Source organism: Neopelma chrysocephalum, unplaced genomic scaffold (genome assembly GCF_003984885.1).
Source record: "Neopelma chrysocephalum unplaced genomic scaffold, ASM398488v2 Primary Assembly neopelma1_147, whole genome shotgun sequence".
In the NCBI taxonomy this organism is placed as follows: domain Eukaryota; kingdom Metazoa; phylum Chordata; class Aves; order Passeriformes; family Pipridae; genus Neopelma; species Neopelma chrysocephalum.
In genome coordinates this window covers 10,288,204-10,304,335 of record NW_020897809.1, presented here as the reverse complement: position 1 = coordinate 10,304,335, position 16,132 = coordinate 10,288,204, and the positions used below count along the sequence as shown (strand labels likewise).

The following is a 16,132-nucleotide window of genomic DNA, read 5'->3' as shown; positions in this document are numbered from 1 at the left end:
CTGCCACTGGGGGATGCAGGAGCAGGGTCAAACCCTCAGTGGCTTGCTGAGATGGAAGAGGCAGAGCCATGCTGCTCAGCCAAACTTCTCTGGGAGCTTCCAGGCAGATGAGCTGAGGAGCAGGGATACAGGGCAGCAGGGCATGCCTGAAGTTCAACATGGTGCTCAAAGCAACGTCCACCCAGTGCTCACTCAGGACTGCCTGCACCCAGCCACACAGGCACTGCCAGGGTGCTGTCAGACACAGTCAGCACAGCACCGGGAATATGTTTCAGAGGTAAAACTGCTGCCTCTTCTCTGAAATCCAAGAAACTCCTTCCTAGAGTCCAACAGTCTCAGGGACAAACTCTTTCCTTTGAGAAGCTCCCTGAAATGCAGACCTAAGCACTAGAAGCATTTACCTTCAAGTAACAATGACAAGCTGGTAATATTTAACACTGCGAAGAAAAATAAATAAACAAAAGAAGGGAACAGCTGCAGGCAAGACAATTTCCCTGCCATCCCTGAGCATTTATCCTCTGCAATTTATGTTGACTCACAGGTTGAAGCGCCCTCTCAGCCTGTGCAAAGGTGCTCACTGCCTCCAGGCATGCTGACATGCCAGGCTCTACATCTCTATTCCTCACTTTCGATATTCTGCGTGCCTCCAACAGGAGCCCATATTTGGGTAAAGGGAACTCTTCTGTCTCACCACAGCTGCTAAGCAAACCCACCAGCCCCCCTCCCCACCCCAACAAAGTGGAGAAGCAGGTAGGCTGGTGATTGACACGCACATCTTCCAAAAAGGATGAAGTCTGCAGAATTCACTTCCCCAGCATCCCACAGTTCTAGAAGTCTTGATCAAATCAGGAGTTGCCTATACCTCTGAGCAGCAGTCTGATAATCAGGGATTTTTTTCCTCCACTGCTGCTGCAAAGTGCCAATGATACATGCACTTCAGATATCTTCTATTTTCTGCATAGTATCAACAGGTGTGCAATGTTTTCATAGCCTTTAGCATTCCAAAATATGAGTAATTCTATTAAAGTCAAGGCAATACTGCAATCTCTTCATTTAACAACTCCTTTCCTCCTAATCCAAGTAGATTTCAACCACTTCTGCATCTCCAAAAAGGAAACAAACAAATAATAAACCACAATTTTTCCTCATCATAACATACCTCTGGGGAAAAAAAAAGTGCTTAAATAATAAATACTAAAATACATATGATTGGCCAAAGTTCAAAGAGATTCTAATCAAGAAGCCATAATCACAGCAAAAGGTCGTATTTAATTTGATTGGCTCATTTTTATGCAGCAAAACTTGGTTAGAAGAAGTACAAACTCAGTCACAGGACTTGATTTCCAAGTGCAGCACACACACCTCGACACCAGCTTTCTGTTTCAGAAGCTGCCTCTCTCTGTATGGGAGCTGAGCACACAGTGGCCACGATGAATCCAAAAGAGCATTTGAACATGCAAACATCCTCTTTGCATTAAGGGAAAATGACTGTACGTGAAACAGACGGGAGGCAGAGGCACATTTTGAAAAGTGCTCTCCTCTTGAGCTTAAGAAAAAAATGTTTCAGTTAAAATTAGCAATTTAACCGTTTTAAACTTTTGTAATCTTTTATTTAGACTGATGGAATCACTTAAGATGCTGGATAAACACTGTGAAAACCCACGAATATGGAGCACCCCCTTTGTCAAAGGATGGCAGGAGAAGGAAGCTCATTTTACACTTTCAAGGATTTTTGTGCCATATGCTGACAATATTATATTTTAATAATTAATTGTTCATCAAAGGAAAAGATGAAGAACAGGGATGCTAAATTCAAAGTTATTCAAATTGCAAAAATGAATAATGCATGACTTTTATATTAAATACACACTGTATTAAGTAGTCTACATTTCATCCAACTCTGTCTTTCATTTTTAAACATTTTGAACTACAATATGAATAATCAACTAAGGGAAGCTTATTTAGACAGAGAAATACCTTATTTGAATGCAAACTGGAAGTATCCGACTATGATTAATTTTTGGTTATCAATTAGGGAGGGTTTTTTTCCTAAGCATTTAAAAAGTCATCGACAACTGTGAAAAAGAGTATTTCTTGAGGAAAAAGTAGCTTTGCTAACACACAGTTTAAGTAGGGCAGGGTGTACTCGATCTAATTTTTCATGGCTACAAGCAATGCTCTAAGTTTTCATTAATGAATTCCAAGGATTAAAATAAAAAAATACATATAATTGGATTAAATTACTACTAAAATAGATGATAATCAATTGATTATGCTTTAATAACTTAACACTTTTGAAAACAGATCATTCATTTATATCACTGCCATCTGGATGCATGGTGCAGAGTTTTAGAAATCAGAGTCACAAAGAAATCTTCATGTAAAGCTTAAAGAGACTTAGAAATGCAGGAGTCTACCTGCCATATCCTTCAAGAGCATATAGAAACCATAAATGCCATGAAGTTCCTAAGAGCTTGAGACAGTTTCAAAAATCAGACTTTGAAGTCATGTCACTCTAAAAATTTCAACCTTAAATCATTTATTGTTATTGGTAAAACTGTAAGGAGAATAATTTCCAGGCCAAATAACAGCATTCACTGGATATCACAGAAGTATTTTATATACATATTCACACATGCATATGTGTGTGTACATATATATATATATATATGATTTCTACTAAATGAGAAAGAACAAGGTTGGAAATTAATAGCAAACCTGTCTTCACTGTCTTTTATGACCAGCTCCTGTTTCCACTTACAGTGTTTGGGGCGGGCACAAACTGTGCCCAGAAGGCTGAGAAAAGACTGAGTGGGGAGAGGAACTTCTAGGAGGGAGAAAGTGGATAAGGCTGGAAGCCATGATTGAGACAGCATTTGTAGACAGGTACTAGGAAATAACTAGCAGACAAAAACAATAAAAGACACCAAAGTCAACATGTGTTCACCCGTGAACCTCTGCAATTAATGCTGCAAAAACAACCCATGAGCCACCAACTCATTCTCACACACAAACCAGAGCCCTGCACCAAAGTGGTCTCTTCTGCTGCTCCTTGTCCTACTCCCATCTCAGCACCTGAGCACCCAAGCAGACATATAACCAACCAGGAAAGCAGAGCCCCAGAGATAGAGACCCTGAAGACAGGCCCTCCAATTAGGGAGCATTCCTCTGGGAAAGAACTGCTGTCACCAGTCCCAGGTGATGCAGCAAAGAGCAGCATCCAAAACATCTACTGAGATGCTCCACTAATGCAGACAATCTTATCCACAGCTAACAAGCAGCAATGCTTTGTTTACAGCACCAATGCTTGGGAAAACGTGTTCATTCTAATATCCCCAAAGGTAAAACTAGCAAGCACCACAGATTTGCTGTTGACCATTAAGACAATGAATGTGACATTTAAACTACTGAGTGTTCCACAGCATAAAAGGACAATATTGTATTTCAACTCTTACATTCACAAAAAACAATTAACAGAGCCAGCTGGTAACATATTTGACCTTCTGATACAACATTCACATCTACCTCTTGGTCCTTCTCCCACAGCAGCAATGTGAAAAGTCACACCCAGTATATTCTTTGTTCGGGCTGAGAAATCCCCCCGGTGTTTTGCATGGGACAAAGGGCCATTTTCTGCTCAACCCACCCCAAAGGCAGAGCAGTTGCAGGCATGCTTTAGAAGGCTGACCTATTTACACTCCTTGTCAAGTCATCACCACTAGAATGAACTAATAAATTGTGCACAATAGTTTTCTGAGCAGAGGAAAAATATCAGATCTTAAACCAGATATCAGTAGTGGATCTTCACCAACTACTGCAGTTTTCACTGATGCCACCAAATATTATACTGCAGGAGCCATCAGTGGAACATTTTGCCTTCAAGGACTGACTTGCTAAAAATAGATTCTGTAAATTGCTGGATAAAGATAGACCTGAATTTTAACCAAATCACTGTAGAGCAAGAGGCTTCTTGAGATATGCAGGTAAACAGCACACAACTATCTGTGATCAAAACCCTTTTAAATCTAACAGGAACTTGGATTGGACATCACAAGAAAATAACTATATGCCAAGTCCATTTATATCTCATGGAACACTTTGGGACTTTCATCGTGCTTTTCTGTAAGAAAACAGGAACTTGGCTGCATTGAAAACAATATCTTTAAATGAGCTTATTTCCAAAATTAACGTATGTGCAGTGCCTGATAGGTGGAAACGTTACCCAGTTACACTTTGAATAACTGAAATCTGCAATACCAATATGAAGAGCTTTGAAAGTCTCCCAAATTTGTTAAACAATGTTACTGCCAATTTCATTTTCACAATGAGCCAAGACATTCTAAAGCTTCTGCATTCAAACATTTAAAAAGCAAACACACAAAAATAATCAAAAGGACACCGTGTCGCACACCCACTGAGCCAGAACTCCCCAGATAAAGCAGGATGCACAGCACAGCCAAGGGCCAGACTTATGGGGGAGATTTCAAAGATGAGATTACAAATATTATATATTACTTTAACTGAAAAGATCAGCAGATGAGTGCTTGCTGTGTGAATCCCACAGGAAGAGCAGCTTCTGACAGTCCTCTGGACTCAGGGTAATTCTTGTCATTTATTGTGCAATTATTTTTCTCACTTTTATTTAGTTTTTTAAAAAACAGAGCCTCTGCTGAGCAATGTAAGAAACTGTAAGGACACAGAAAGAACAGCATGGCAGGGAGGAGGGGAATGAGATAATAACACAGTCCTGCAGACTAATTTAATCTGAGACAACCAGTGAGTGGTACAAAAAAACAGGAGGAAAGAATTAAAAAAGCAAGTCTCTTATTCACAAAAAAAAGCATTTCTGTGCCAGGTGTTGGTTCCAGGCTTAATTTTTCTTACTCCCTCACTTAAAACAGCTTAGGAAGAAAAGGTTTAGCTGAGGAGAAGAGGTCTTAACTCTTTAAAGAAGTAAAATGTAATTCTGAACCTTTAATGCTTAAGCCGTGGTGATGCAGAGCAGGTGTTGCCATTCTAGACTTGGATGAGACTTCCCCAGGTTTCACAAAACCTAACCTGAGGCAGAGGTACATGTGGAAGTACATGAGGCTAGAGAAGCATGGAAACTAAGAAATACAGAATGGGCACCAGTGATAGCAGGAAAAAGAAACTATAACGAGGAGTTTAAAGAAGAGGATCCCTGTAAAAAACTGGACCCTGGCAGAGGTTAAAGTGAAGGAGAAGTGCCCAGAGGACTGTAGGCTGTTCATGTCTGCTCCAGCAGAAGCAGAGCAAAACCACACATCCTCAGAGTTCTTCACCTCTCTTTTCTCAGCACGTTCTCAAAACCCACCAGCAAAGCACCCAGCTCCTACTCCCTGCAGATGCTCTATTCACCTTCAGTATCAACCTTAATTCTTAACTTTTAGCAACTGCAATCTTCTTTCTGTTAGTTTGAATTAGTTTTTCTGTGCAATATATTAATTCTCTGTCAGCTCGCTGGTCTTTACTCAGCCATGACCAGCTCTGCTTTCCCCAGAGCAGACAGGTGAAGGACCAGAGATTTCCAACACTTCCATCATGTATTTCTTTAAATGATACACACCCCTGCAGCTATGCACAGAGCTGCCCTATATAAAGGTGTGAACTTATCACCTCTGCTCTCATCTTCATTTCCCACTTCCCTCCTCCTCCCCTTTGCTCCACAGCAACCGTGTCCTGGCCCCTTTCACATGGTTACTCTGACTGTGAACACAAGAACAGATCAGAAAACAAAAGAATATATCCAGATCATCCCTCAGGAGAAAGAAATGCTCCTCCACATTTCCTTCTCAGTTTAACACACCGCGCTGCTCTCCTTTTGATGGTCCTTCTTGCTCCAAATTGGGGTTCTGCTTTCTTCAGAGTTTTACTTTCAAACACGAGAACCCACGGTATCACATCTCACCCTCACCCCTCTCCCTCACCTTTCTTCTCTACAACCCCTGGATTTTTGGCGCAGAAGGCAAACAGCTTGTCAGGTGGTGTTATGGTTAAAGTTAAAAACAAAAGAAAAAACCTGTCACGGTGCTAATGGTGTTTTCTTGTTATTATGCCTTCTGGTGTGATAGATCCACAGGACAACTAACACCATCTAGATTGCTTCTTTTTTAGTGCTGGTTTATTTTAACAGGTTATTCACTGATTTTTCACCTAGGACAACGGGAGAGATGTGAACATATTTATTCTCCATCCTTTTTCATTATTAGAGCAATTCTGTTTCTGCTGTATTTTGGTAGGGTGTTCCCAGCAGGCCCTGAAACTTTTGTGGTCACTTGCCTGAACACTTCTTGCCCACCTCGAGGGAGATTCAAGGCTACACTCTGCTCCATGCTGAGTTTCAGTTATGGCTTTTTAATAATATAAAAGCAGAAGAAAAAAGGGAAGACTTTTTTCCACGTTCTCTTTTAAATAAACAAAGGTTCCTCTCCTCCCCTCACCCCACCTCACGTTCACAAACAAGCAACAGATGCCATCAATTCACTTTGTACCTGGGCTTTTGATCTGGTAGCACTTTGATTTTCAGTGCTCACTTTTGACAAGGAAGGGAATGAGAGCCCCATTTTTGTGACATTAATAGAGCCTTTTCTGCTGTGGTAATTTATTTGTGCTCTGCTAATAATTTTCTGCTGATCTGTGTAGATTCTTGATGTCAGCCACAGAGAACAGGACAGAGTGACAAAACATGGTTTTCATCACCCTGAAAGATTTTCCAGGGGCCTGGGGTAGTGTGGGCTGCTGTTCCCTCTGACATCCTTTGCCTGCACAGTAAAACAGGACTGTGGTCCTGTGCAGAGCACCCATGTCCAGGCTAGGAGAGGGCAAATGCACACAGCCTCCAGCACTGGGTGCTGTCCCCAGGACTGACATCGAGGAAGACGACTCATTTCAATGCTTTGCAGGCAGCTGGTAAGAACAAGGAAAAGGCTTCTCTAAGAGGCTTACGTACAAAACGATACCGAAAAGGTCAAATCAAAGACAGCAAAGGTGGGAAAAGCAATGTTTCTGTGCAATAGCTCCATCCTGCCAGGTGCTCCTCTGAGACCTTGCTGAAGCATGTGGCAGACAAAAGCTTTAGTAGCCATTTTAATGCAAATCAACTATACACATAACCTGGTATTTCACAGTCCCCTATTCCCACAAGGGCACAATCATTCTTTTTGAGGCCTCATGAGCCTCCTCAGCCCTTGCACAAGAGCAGCTCCTTCCTGCCCCATGCTCCTCAGCATCACAAGGAAGGAGAAGGGGCAGTGAGGGGCTCAGGGCAGGTCACCCAGCCGAGCACATCGGCAGCAAAACAGAGGCAGAACAGTCTGATTTGCAGCACAAAGACTGCCCCACCTGTGGTGTAAGCACAGCCAGGCACTAGTGACTTTATTACCTAATGGTCCAATGTCAGCTAATGACATGTATCATTCTACCAGCACCAGCAATGCTGGAGACCCTTCCCACCAGCTTTCATGATGAGAAAAGCATTTGAAGAGGTGTTAAAAAAGGCCCCAGCGATCAGAGCTGAAAGACACTGGCAAGTCAGCATCAGAAAATTCATATCCCACCTGCCCATACCCCACCCCTTCCCCAGAGAGGGTTGCCTGCTCCCAGCTGTCAGTCCCGGGCAGGCTCCGTGGCAGACGCACTCGCCGCGTGCTCCGCGGCAGGGAAAGCAGGAGTGAGAATAGCGGGCACCTGGCTGGCGGGAGGTGTGACAAATCCTTGGCAGAGCACAAAACTGAGAGCAGTTTTAAAATCAGCAACAAGCATCTGACAGCTCTTACAAGAGCCTCCTCGGCGTTCCTGTGCTGTTACAATGCTCTCCGAGGGCGAATGGGGAGTTGGGGACTGCTGACCATGTGGGAATGTACTGTTCAGCACGAAGACATGGGGCAAACCCCAAAACATCGTCATTGATCCAGACACTGTTAGGCAGTTTGGTATACCATGGTTTTCCTTCCAGCTAAGGAACACTATATGGTTGCTCATGTAAAATTAAGCCTAACGTGGCATTAAGATTCTGCAAAATTATGCCTGGAGATGAGGAAACAAAGTGAACTAAGTAGCGACTAAGCCTGTATTGATTTTTATGTGTGTGTGTCTCTATCATTACTACTAAGCTGGTGACACTGTGAAGGGCACAATTATTTATGTTCCATCAAATTAGTGAGTAATTCAAATCCCTGACGAAATCTCAAGCAAGAATTGCTTTTACTTCTACAGAAAGTCCTTCTGACTCTGGAGTTGTTCACTTACCCCTGGAAGGGCACTGTAAGAGTACAAGAACTTCATGGAAAAAAAGATGAAAAGCTATGCAAGAAAAATTCAAACACAGCTCATACACTCATGAGTACCATCCCTACAGCTATCTGAAGGTCACCAGATCTGTCACCATTATGGGGACAGTGTGGGAGCCTTACACAGAATAGAGTTCCCATGTAGAACCAGGCCTTCTAGTAAATGAAGAAATGAGATAATGATGAGTGTTTGTGTGGGTGGGTGATTTCCTCTTTGAACACTCAGTGATTGCGAGGAATGAGTGACTGTTCAGCACAACTGAAGAGGGATGCTCTGCCAGTTGGAGAGAGAGGAAATCTTGTTGAGATGAGGCACATGGGAGGACTAAAGCTGGAAGGCTGGTGATCTCTCCAGCCAGCACAGGATATGTGACCATTGTCTAATTTGAAAGCAAGGTAGTTGCTTGAGTAACTATCTCAAGGTAGTTACCTCAATTCATACATCTTCTTGATTTTTACATTATAGGCAAGTGCCTCTGTATTGTGACAACCACCTAAAACTAACATGGGTATGGAAATGTTATACAATGCAAAGTAACTTAAGGTTTTCATTTTGCTTCCTTTTGTTGGATCCCTGCTTGATCCAACCATTCTATCAAAAAACCACAAGAGTTTTCCACTGTATTTCAGCCAAAAAGTCCATGTTGCCTTAGGGTCCCAGTTGAATGCAGCCAAATGGAAGGCAGGAAGAAGCTTTTCAGATAAATTCATAAAAATGTGCTCATGTAAGATGTAAGTAAATCACATCAAGAAAAATGCAAGCGTCTGGAATAAAACCTCGCATCTTTACTATTATTCTATATAATAACATTAAAAGAGGGATATGATATGAAAATTCTTCACTGAAGCATTCCATCAATATTTAAGTTAAAGAGAACGATCTCTTTGAACAACTGCTTTGCAGGAGGAAATTCCTTTACTCTAGCCACCAAAAGAGCCTTAGAAAAGGCCTTTAATCAGGGCCTTTGAAACAGGAAGGAAAGCATGATTTTCCTCTTTTTCTTCCTTAATGTTTTGAAAAGGAAACAAGCTATTGAAATATATCAAGCGATTTCCTTTACTTGAAACACGAGCAGACTTCTGTGCATTGTGCGCAAAACAAAAATAAATGCCTTTCATCCACCCAGATTTTCTGCGGGTAGACAGCACCGAGATGGACTGATCATTATGTGGTTAGGGAATCACAGCCTCGGGACCGAGTCACATCCTACCCAAACAATTATTTTTGGGAATGGGATAATCCTCTTAGGAGACACTGCTGTGATTGTCCATGAGTGGCTATTTTGGCTGCAGAGCGAGAAGCAAGAGAGGGAGCAGAAAAGCCCAATGAGAGGGTTACAACACTGTCACACTTGCAGAGGTTTATTTACCTGAAATAGAAAGCAGGTAAAAAAACTAACGAGATCCTAGTCCAGTTAAATGGCAGCTTGGCTGCAGAGTCAAATGACTTAGCCACTGAAGAATCCTTGCAGCCTAACTTGTCCTCGCTTTGCTTTTGTGAGCCTGTTTTGTTACCCAGTGGGAGCGAGGTAATAACACCTATTTTTGTGGAAAACAACACCAGTTTTTCAGATCGGTGTGTTGTTTTTATTTCACGGCAGAACACTGCAATTTATAAACAGCAAAACCTAAGGAAAATTCTCTAAATGAAGGATTTTATGGTATGTTATCACTTAACACGTTTTTTACTTGTTCAGATTTACTGGCCTTCCCAGTTGCAATGTTAAATGATTCTGAAAGTAGAACAATTAATCCAAAATCCTATTTGTTTTAATCCAAGAGTGTCAACTAGTTTTAGGTTTGCAGTCAAGAGAAAAAAAATGTTTGTTAAGCTCTACAGCACTAGCTAATGTCTAAAGACAATCCTCAGAAAAGGTGCAAAGATGTTTTATCACAGCACTATAGATGGGATGGAGATTTATTATTGTACCGAGCACCATTCCAGCAGATGCCTTTTGAATTACAATGAGATTATTAAAACTTTACAAATCATTATATTAAAACCTGACAAGAGTACTTTGGGAACCAGAGCATCTTGATGTCATTGCTGATGATGCATTACCTGTGGTAAGGCTTCAGGAAAATTCCTAAGTAAAAAATTGGTTATAAAAGTATAAAATATATTAATATTTATTTCAGTACCTGCTATAAGTTCAAGGATAATAGGTATATGCATCAGAACAGCTGAATGATCGTATTTATGTCAGCATTAGAAAGATGTTCATCTGCTGCAAACTTTAATTAATTTTCATAGATAGTTAATTTTCTGTTTCATTATCAGCTCCCTAAATTTGAAAGACAAATAATTTATAAACAAATAGAAATTTCAGAGAGGAGTATTTTTAGAGCAAACAGAAGATAAATAACAGAGTGAAGCATCCACGCTGCCTTCGAAGTACTAATATGAATGATATATTGCAGCAGGTTTTGATTGATAACTTACGCATTCTAGAGCACTGACTGAAAAGAAACAAATTGTTTACTGTTAACCCCAAACCATTTTCAGGTAACAAATGACTCTGATCTTTACCAATCAAATAATGGCTGTGATGCCCTTAAACATCAGTGAATGAGGAATGTGTAGGCTCACTGTGTCCTTCCAGGGGTGACCTGATCCCGTAAGGACAATATTCATGCCCTTCTCCCCTTCCCAGCAAGAAGAAAGTTTAAACAGCTACTTACCATGATGTACGACGCCCTTCAACCCATGGATAATGGGATCCAGTGCTGAATTGTCCCTCTGACTGACCTACATGCAAAGGATACAGGATTGGTTACATCTACTCTGGCATCAGGCAGAACAGTCTCAGTTTAATCTTCTAAAGAGAAAAAAAAAGATGTTATCTAACTATCTGCTTAGTTCTCACATTTACAATGGATCTTCACCAAATGCCAAAGATACATGGTGTAATAAAATAAAGTGAGGAAGGTTAAATCAAAAGAAAGTGTCCTCTGAATTCTTTAAAACATTAGCCACATTATCAGACCTGCAAAGCCTAAAAACACAGAGCTGATTTTTCTCCATCTACTTCTGCTTTCATAGAGGAAAATGGCTGTGATAAACAGAAGTTATCTTGGACCAGTTAATTCCTTACTGATATGGCCATAAATCTGGTGCTGCCACTGCAGTCCAGTGAAGCTGGACCCCTTTCAGGCCTAATGGAGCTGGGCTTTGGCATCCCATCACTATTCATATTTTTAAGTTTATTTCATTTAGTGTCACTTGGACAAAAGAAAGGGAAAAAAGCTTTGTGAGAGCATATAGAAAAAATCACCAGTTTTTGACAACGTAATTGCCTGCAGTGCCAGACCAAAACCTGCAGCATTCCTTCTATCACCCAGCCCACATCCTCTGCAAGGGTGAGATCCAGACCAGAGAGAGGAGGGGAAGGCAGCAGGAAGGATTAACCCTGTTGAGCTCCACAACTTCCAAATTAAACCCATCACTTCAGTCTCTTACTTGCACACAGCCAAGGAATTTACAACCAATAATGCTTTTTTTTTTTTTTAACCTTTTGCCTCTTCAGAGGTATTGAAGGAATAACTCACAATTTCTGGGAACACGTTCCATTATTTAAGTTACTTGCCAATTTACTTTTGGGAGATAAATACTGGCATGTATCTCATTCATGGGGTACATTTCTCTTTTTTTTCCCCACCAGTCAGCTTCAGAACCTGAGCAGTGTTGATTGTTTCTGGATGGACTGCTCCCAGTGGGCAACACATCAAATGCAAAAGAGCTCCTCTGTACTTTACTGCCTGCTGATGACCTCAATGTCATGAGGAATAGCAGAGTTTAATCACATTATGGCTGTGTATCAATATATTCAGAAAGGAGTAGAGACAAAAGAAGAAAACCCTGAGAAGGAACCTTGTGCCCAACAGGGAACACACTGTTGCGTGAAGCACAGAACCAGCTTGGAGTTTACTCTTAGGAAGAGGACATAATTGACAGTAGCACATCCAAAAAATGTGTTATAATAAAAATATCACAAATTTAATGGCCAGACAAGAAAACTGGAATCAACTGCCCAAGTTTCACAATCACATCCCCTCTTGTCCTTCCTCCCCATGACTAATTAGGAATCTTAGAAACCTCATTATCTTCTTAGCCAACTTCATTGAGATAAACCACAACAAACCACCTTTCTTTTTTCTGTTTATTTGGCCTTTGAACTACTCTGCTGCGTTCCAGACGCATTTTTGTGCACTTCTCTAGAGACAAAATGGTTTGGTTTGGTGTTGCAAATGGAAATTGAAAATCCTTTCCTCATCACAATACTCCAGAACTTGCAACGATTAGCTAGGGTAAGAAACGCAATAAAATTATGAAAGGAGAAAAAGCAGCTTTGAAATATATACAGCTTAGATGTCACTGGACATAATACTATTAGCCCTGAAGGCTGTAAGCTCTTTGAAGCATGAACTTTTATATGCCCAAAGGGGTGCTCTGTGCACTTTGGATCCTGTATAAATAATAATCACAGCACAGTGGACCCAAAGACTCACTTTGTAAGTTCTGTCTGCCATCTGACAAGTCAACAACAAACACTAAACATAAGAGAGCCTGTTACACGACACATTCCTGCATCTTCTCCATTCATCCAGGTTTCACAAAAAAAAAAAATCCAATTAAAAAAAATCATTAAAATGCTACCAGCAATTAAGTACAGGAACGTAAGAAAACCTTGCACTGGACTTAAACAATGTTTTATTTATTGCTGCCTAACCATAAGCAGTAAAGAGTTTTATTTTGTTTACATTGGTTTTATTTCTGGTGACAGCTGCAATCAGTTTGAAGAAAGCAAATAGATAGAAAGAATCCTAAAGGTTAGAACTCTTCCTTCTGGGACTTTGTGTCAAAGTAGATCAATCCTTAACCTCAGTCCTGGCAGCGCCCCTTTAATCTGCTGAGGTGGTACGACTGTATAGATGCACACAGTCTTTTTGATAGCACATTCTGCAAATGTGCTGTGTTCTTCAATAGCATGAAATCAGCAGGCACGTTATTTCTTTGGGGGCTGGAGAGCAAATGCTTCATGCATCTGTAATCGTGTTTTCTCCAAGGGTATAAGGAGTGGAATCTCATGTTTCCTTAAAAATCACATTCAAACAAGTATCACTTGCAGAGATCTTAGTTCAGACCTGTATGGGATATAGCCTTATTTTCCTTTCAGATGCTTTCCCTCTTTTTTCCTTATTCTCTCACATGGTTCCCTCACACTCCACTACAATTGTTTCAGGATCTTAACAAGACTATTAGAAAAGCGCCTAAAAGTTTTCTCATTTTGTGGAAGGGTTCAGACTTCAGAACAGAAGTTTTCTTATATCTTTTTCTTCTTCAAATTCTTAAAAAAAAAAACCAAACCAAAAAACCCACCTTGAATTTCCTCTCTTTTTTTTTTGCACGTCTCTGTATCCTTTTTCTGGCTGTGTTCACAGAGAAAAGGAGGTTTCTGAAACCCAAAATGTCAAGTTCTATCCCCGTTGCTGTACGACTCTGGTTTAACTGGCCTGCAGCTACCATGCTGGTAGAGATCACAGATTCACCCATACAAGAATCCTGTCTCTGACAACAGCTGATACTCAAAAGAAAGGAAGGGCAAAAAATAGCTGAAGGAAAAAAAGGACAAAAATCTCCAGAATAAGAAGTGTCCTTCTGACCTGCTTCATGATTCCATGTCATGAAGCTTGAGCTTATATCCTTCTGCAAACTGCTTTTATCTTTCTTTGTTATATAATATGTGTTACAGCAGTGTATTTTTATTATCTTATGAATATATCCCGAAGCAAAACAGCAATGAACTCTTCAGATTGATTTTACACGCCACGTTTCTGCTGATGCCTTGGCTACAGAGTAAGAGAAAGATCATACAACTGCAACTGGGTCTTGGCACTTTAGCTTCACCCAACAAACACCTGCCAAAGCCGGGCAAAGTTTTTCTTTTCCTGTGAGAGAAGAGCCATGAGTTTCCCCCTCCTATTCAAAGAGCCTAGCACAGAAGAAACACCACGAATGGCAACTTCTCAAGCACAGGAATTTCAGGCACAAACACAAACCTGTGATGCTGCTGGCACCATGCATGGTGAGTATTAACAGACAGATGGAAAAGCATCCCAAAACTGCCCTAGAATACCCACAGTACCACTACTACAAATGTTGTTTCCTGAACAAGATACTTTTGCTCAAGACTGACTAGCACTCTATAGGTCCGAAGAAAACAGATTAAATAACGCTTGTGTGCATCATTCACAATCGAAAAATGCCTGTAATCCTCCTCAGCAGAAATAAACAGGTAACTACCACGCTAAGCACAATGGAAAAACAAACACAGAGATAGCATTAAGCAGTTTCCTGTGCTAACAGAGCTCTCACCATAGGGTAAATATGAGATAAACATGACATGGAGAAGCAAAATCTCTTTGTTTATTGCACCCTTTGGTGACTTCGATACCTGGTGCACATGCCATTCTGAACAGAACAAATGGCTTGATGTTAATGCAACGAACAAAACAAACATTTGCAATATAGGAAAAGGCAAGGCACAAGCGACTCCATTCTGCAGTCATAAACTAGAAATGTTTTTCACATGAAGTCATGGTGGAAATCATTACTCTACAGGTTAGACTTACTTACAGCTCCCACATCTGATCCAGGGACTGAGAAATGATTCCTTCCTCAGTGAACAAGGTTGATCAAGTCATGAATTCTATTGACAACAGTGTTAACACCTCTCAGCAGCACAACCTGTTGTCCCCTTTCTTGAAAGTGCTGTTTTTACAGCTCTAGCCTTGAGGGCAGACCAGGGAGCTCAGCACCTTCTCAGGATAACGTTATTAATGCTCCAAAGAGGACAGTTCCAGTGAAAAAGCAGAGTAGGAGTGCAAGGAGGACACACGGCATCTCAGCCAGGTCGTCCATGCCAGTATGGGCCCCAAGCCACAGGATGTGAAAATAGACTGTACTGGGTAAGGTAGTACTCTATGGAAAGCCCCTGTGTTACAGCAGTACTAAGCTCAGCATGTCCTAGAGAGTTAAAACGTCCCAACCAGTTCTCATTCTCTATCACTCATTGTATATTAAATAGCTAAAGCTCTCTGTTCATCTGATTATTTTATAGCACAAACTCAGAATCTCTTGAAGACCCTGATTTCTCAAAACTCAGCAGAGCTGTAGAGTGTTAAAATTTGTATCACATGCTATATAATTTAAGCCATATGCTAAAGTCATGTAAGTAATCCATGACCTGTCTTTCTGCTGGAAACAGTTCTATAAAGCGATAAAAAAAGGTCTCTGGCAAAAATACCGAGCTTGCAACGCTTATTTCAGAAACAGTAACAAATAAAAACAGGGGAACCCCCAAATACACACTGAGGCAGTTAGAGAGGCCACCCAGCAACACCAGACTTTACTTACAAGACCCCTGCCCAAAGGGTCAGACTCCTCTCCCCTTCCCCATTGCTCCAGGCAGCATCCCTAAAAACCAGGTTATCCTTCCATCAGCCAACACAAGAAGGGCTCAGGAAAACACCACAAAGCTCTCTAACCATCACTGGTACCAGCCACCTTATGAGAAGTAGATGAATATTAACTGCTTGAACAGCTCAGGAGTAAGGAATACACTTCCCTTTTAAAAATATGTTTAAATAGATATGTTGGGTGGAAAAAAAAGAGTGTGGGGGAAAAAGAACTGAAGAAAACCCACGTATTTGTGTTGATACGAAATACAAATTTCTCTTTCATTTCCACCTTAAAAAAAATCTGGCATTTAGACATTAAACTGTCATAAATTTGCAGCAACTGCTTTCAAGCTCATTAAATG

At 40.9% G+C, this 16,132-nt stretch overlaps 1 protein-coding gene across 1 annotated transcript in view; it reads right to left on the bottom strand.

Moving 5' to 3' along the window:
- PTPRG (protein tyrosine phosphatase, receptor type G) overlaps positions 1-16,132 on the bottom strand; it is a 405,524-nt gene that overhangs the window by 103,133 nt on the left and 286,259 nt on the right. Inside the window, exon 6 of the mRNA XM_027700470.1 lies at positions 10,992-11,058. Coding sequence (XP_027556271.1) covers positions 10,992-11,058 — 67 coding nt within the window. The remainder of the gene's footprint in view (positions 1-10,991; positions 11,059-16,132) is intronic.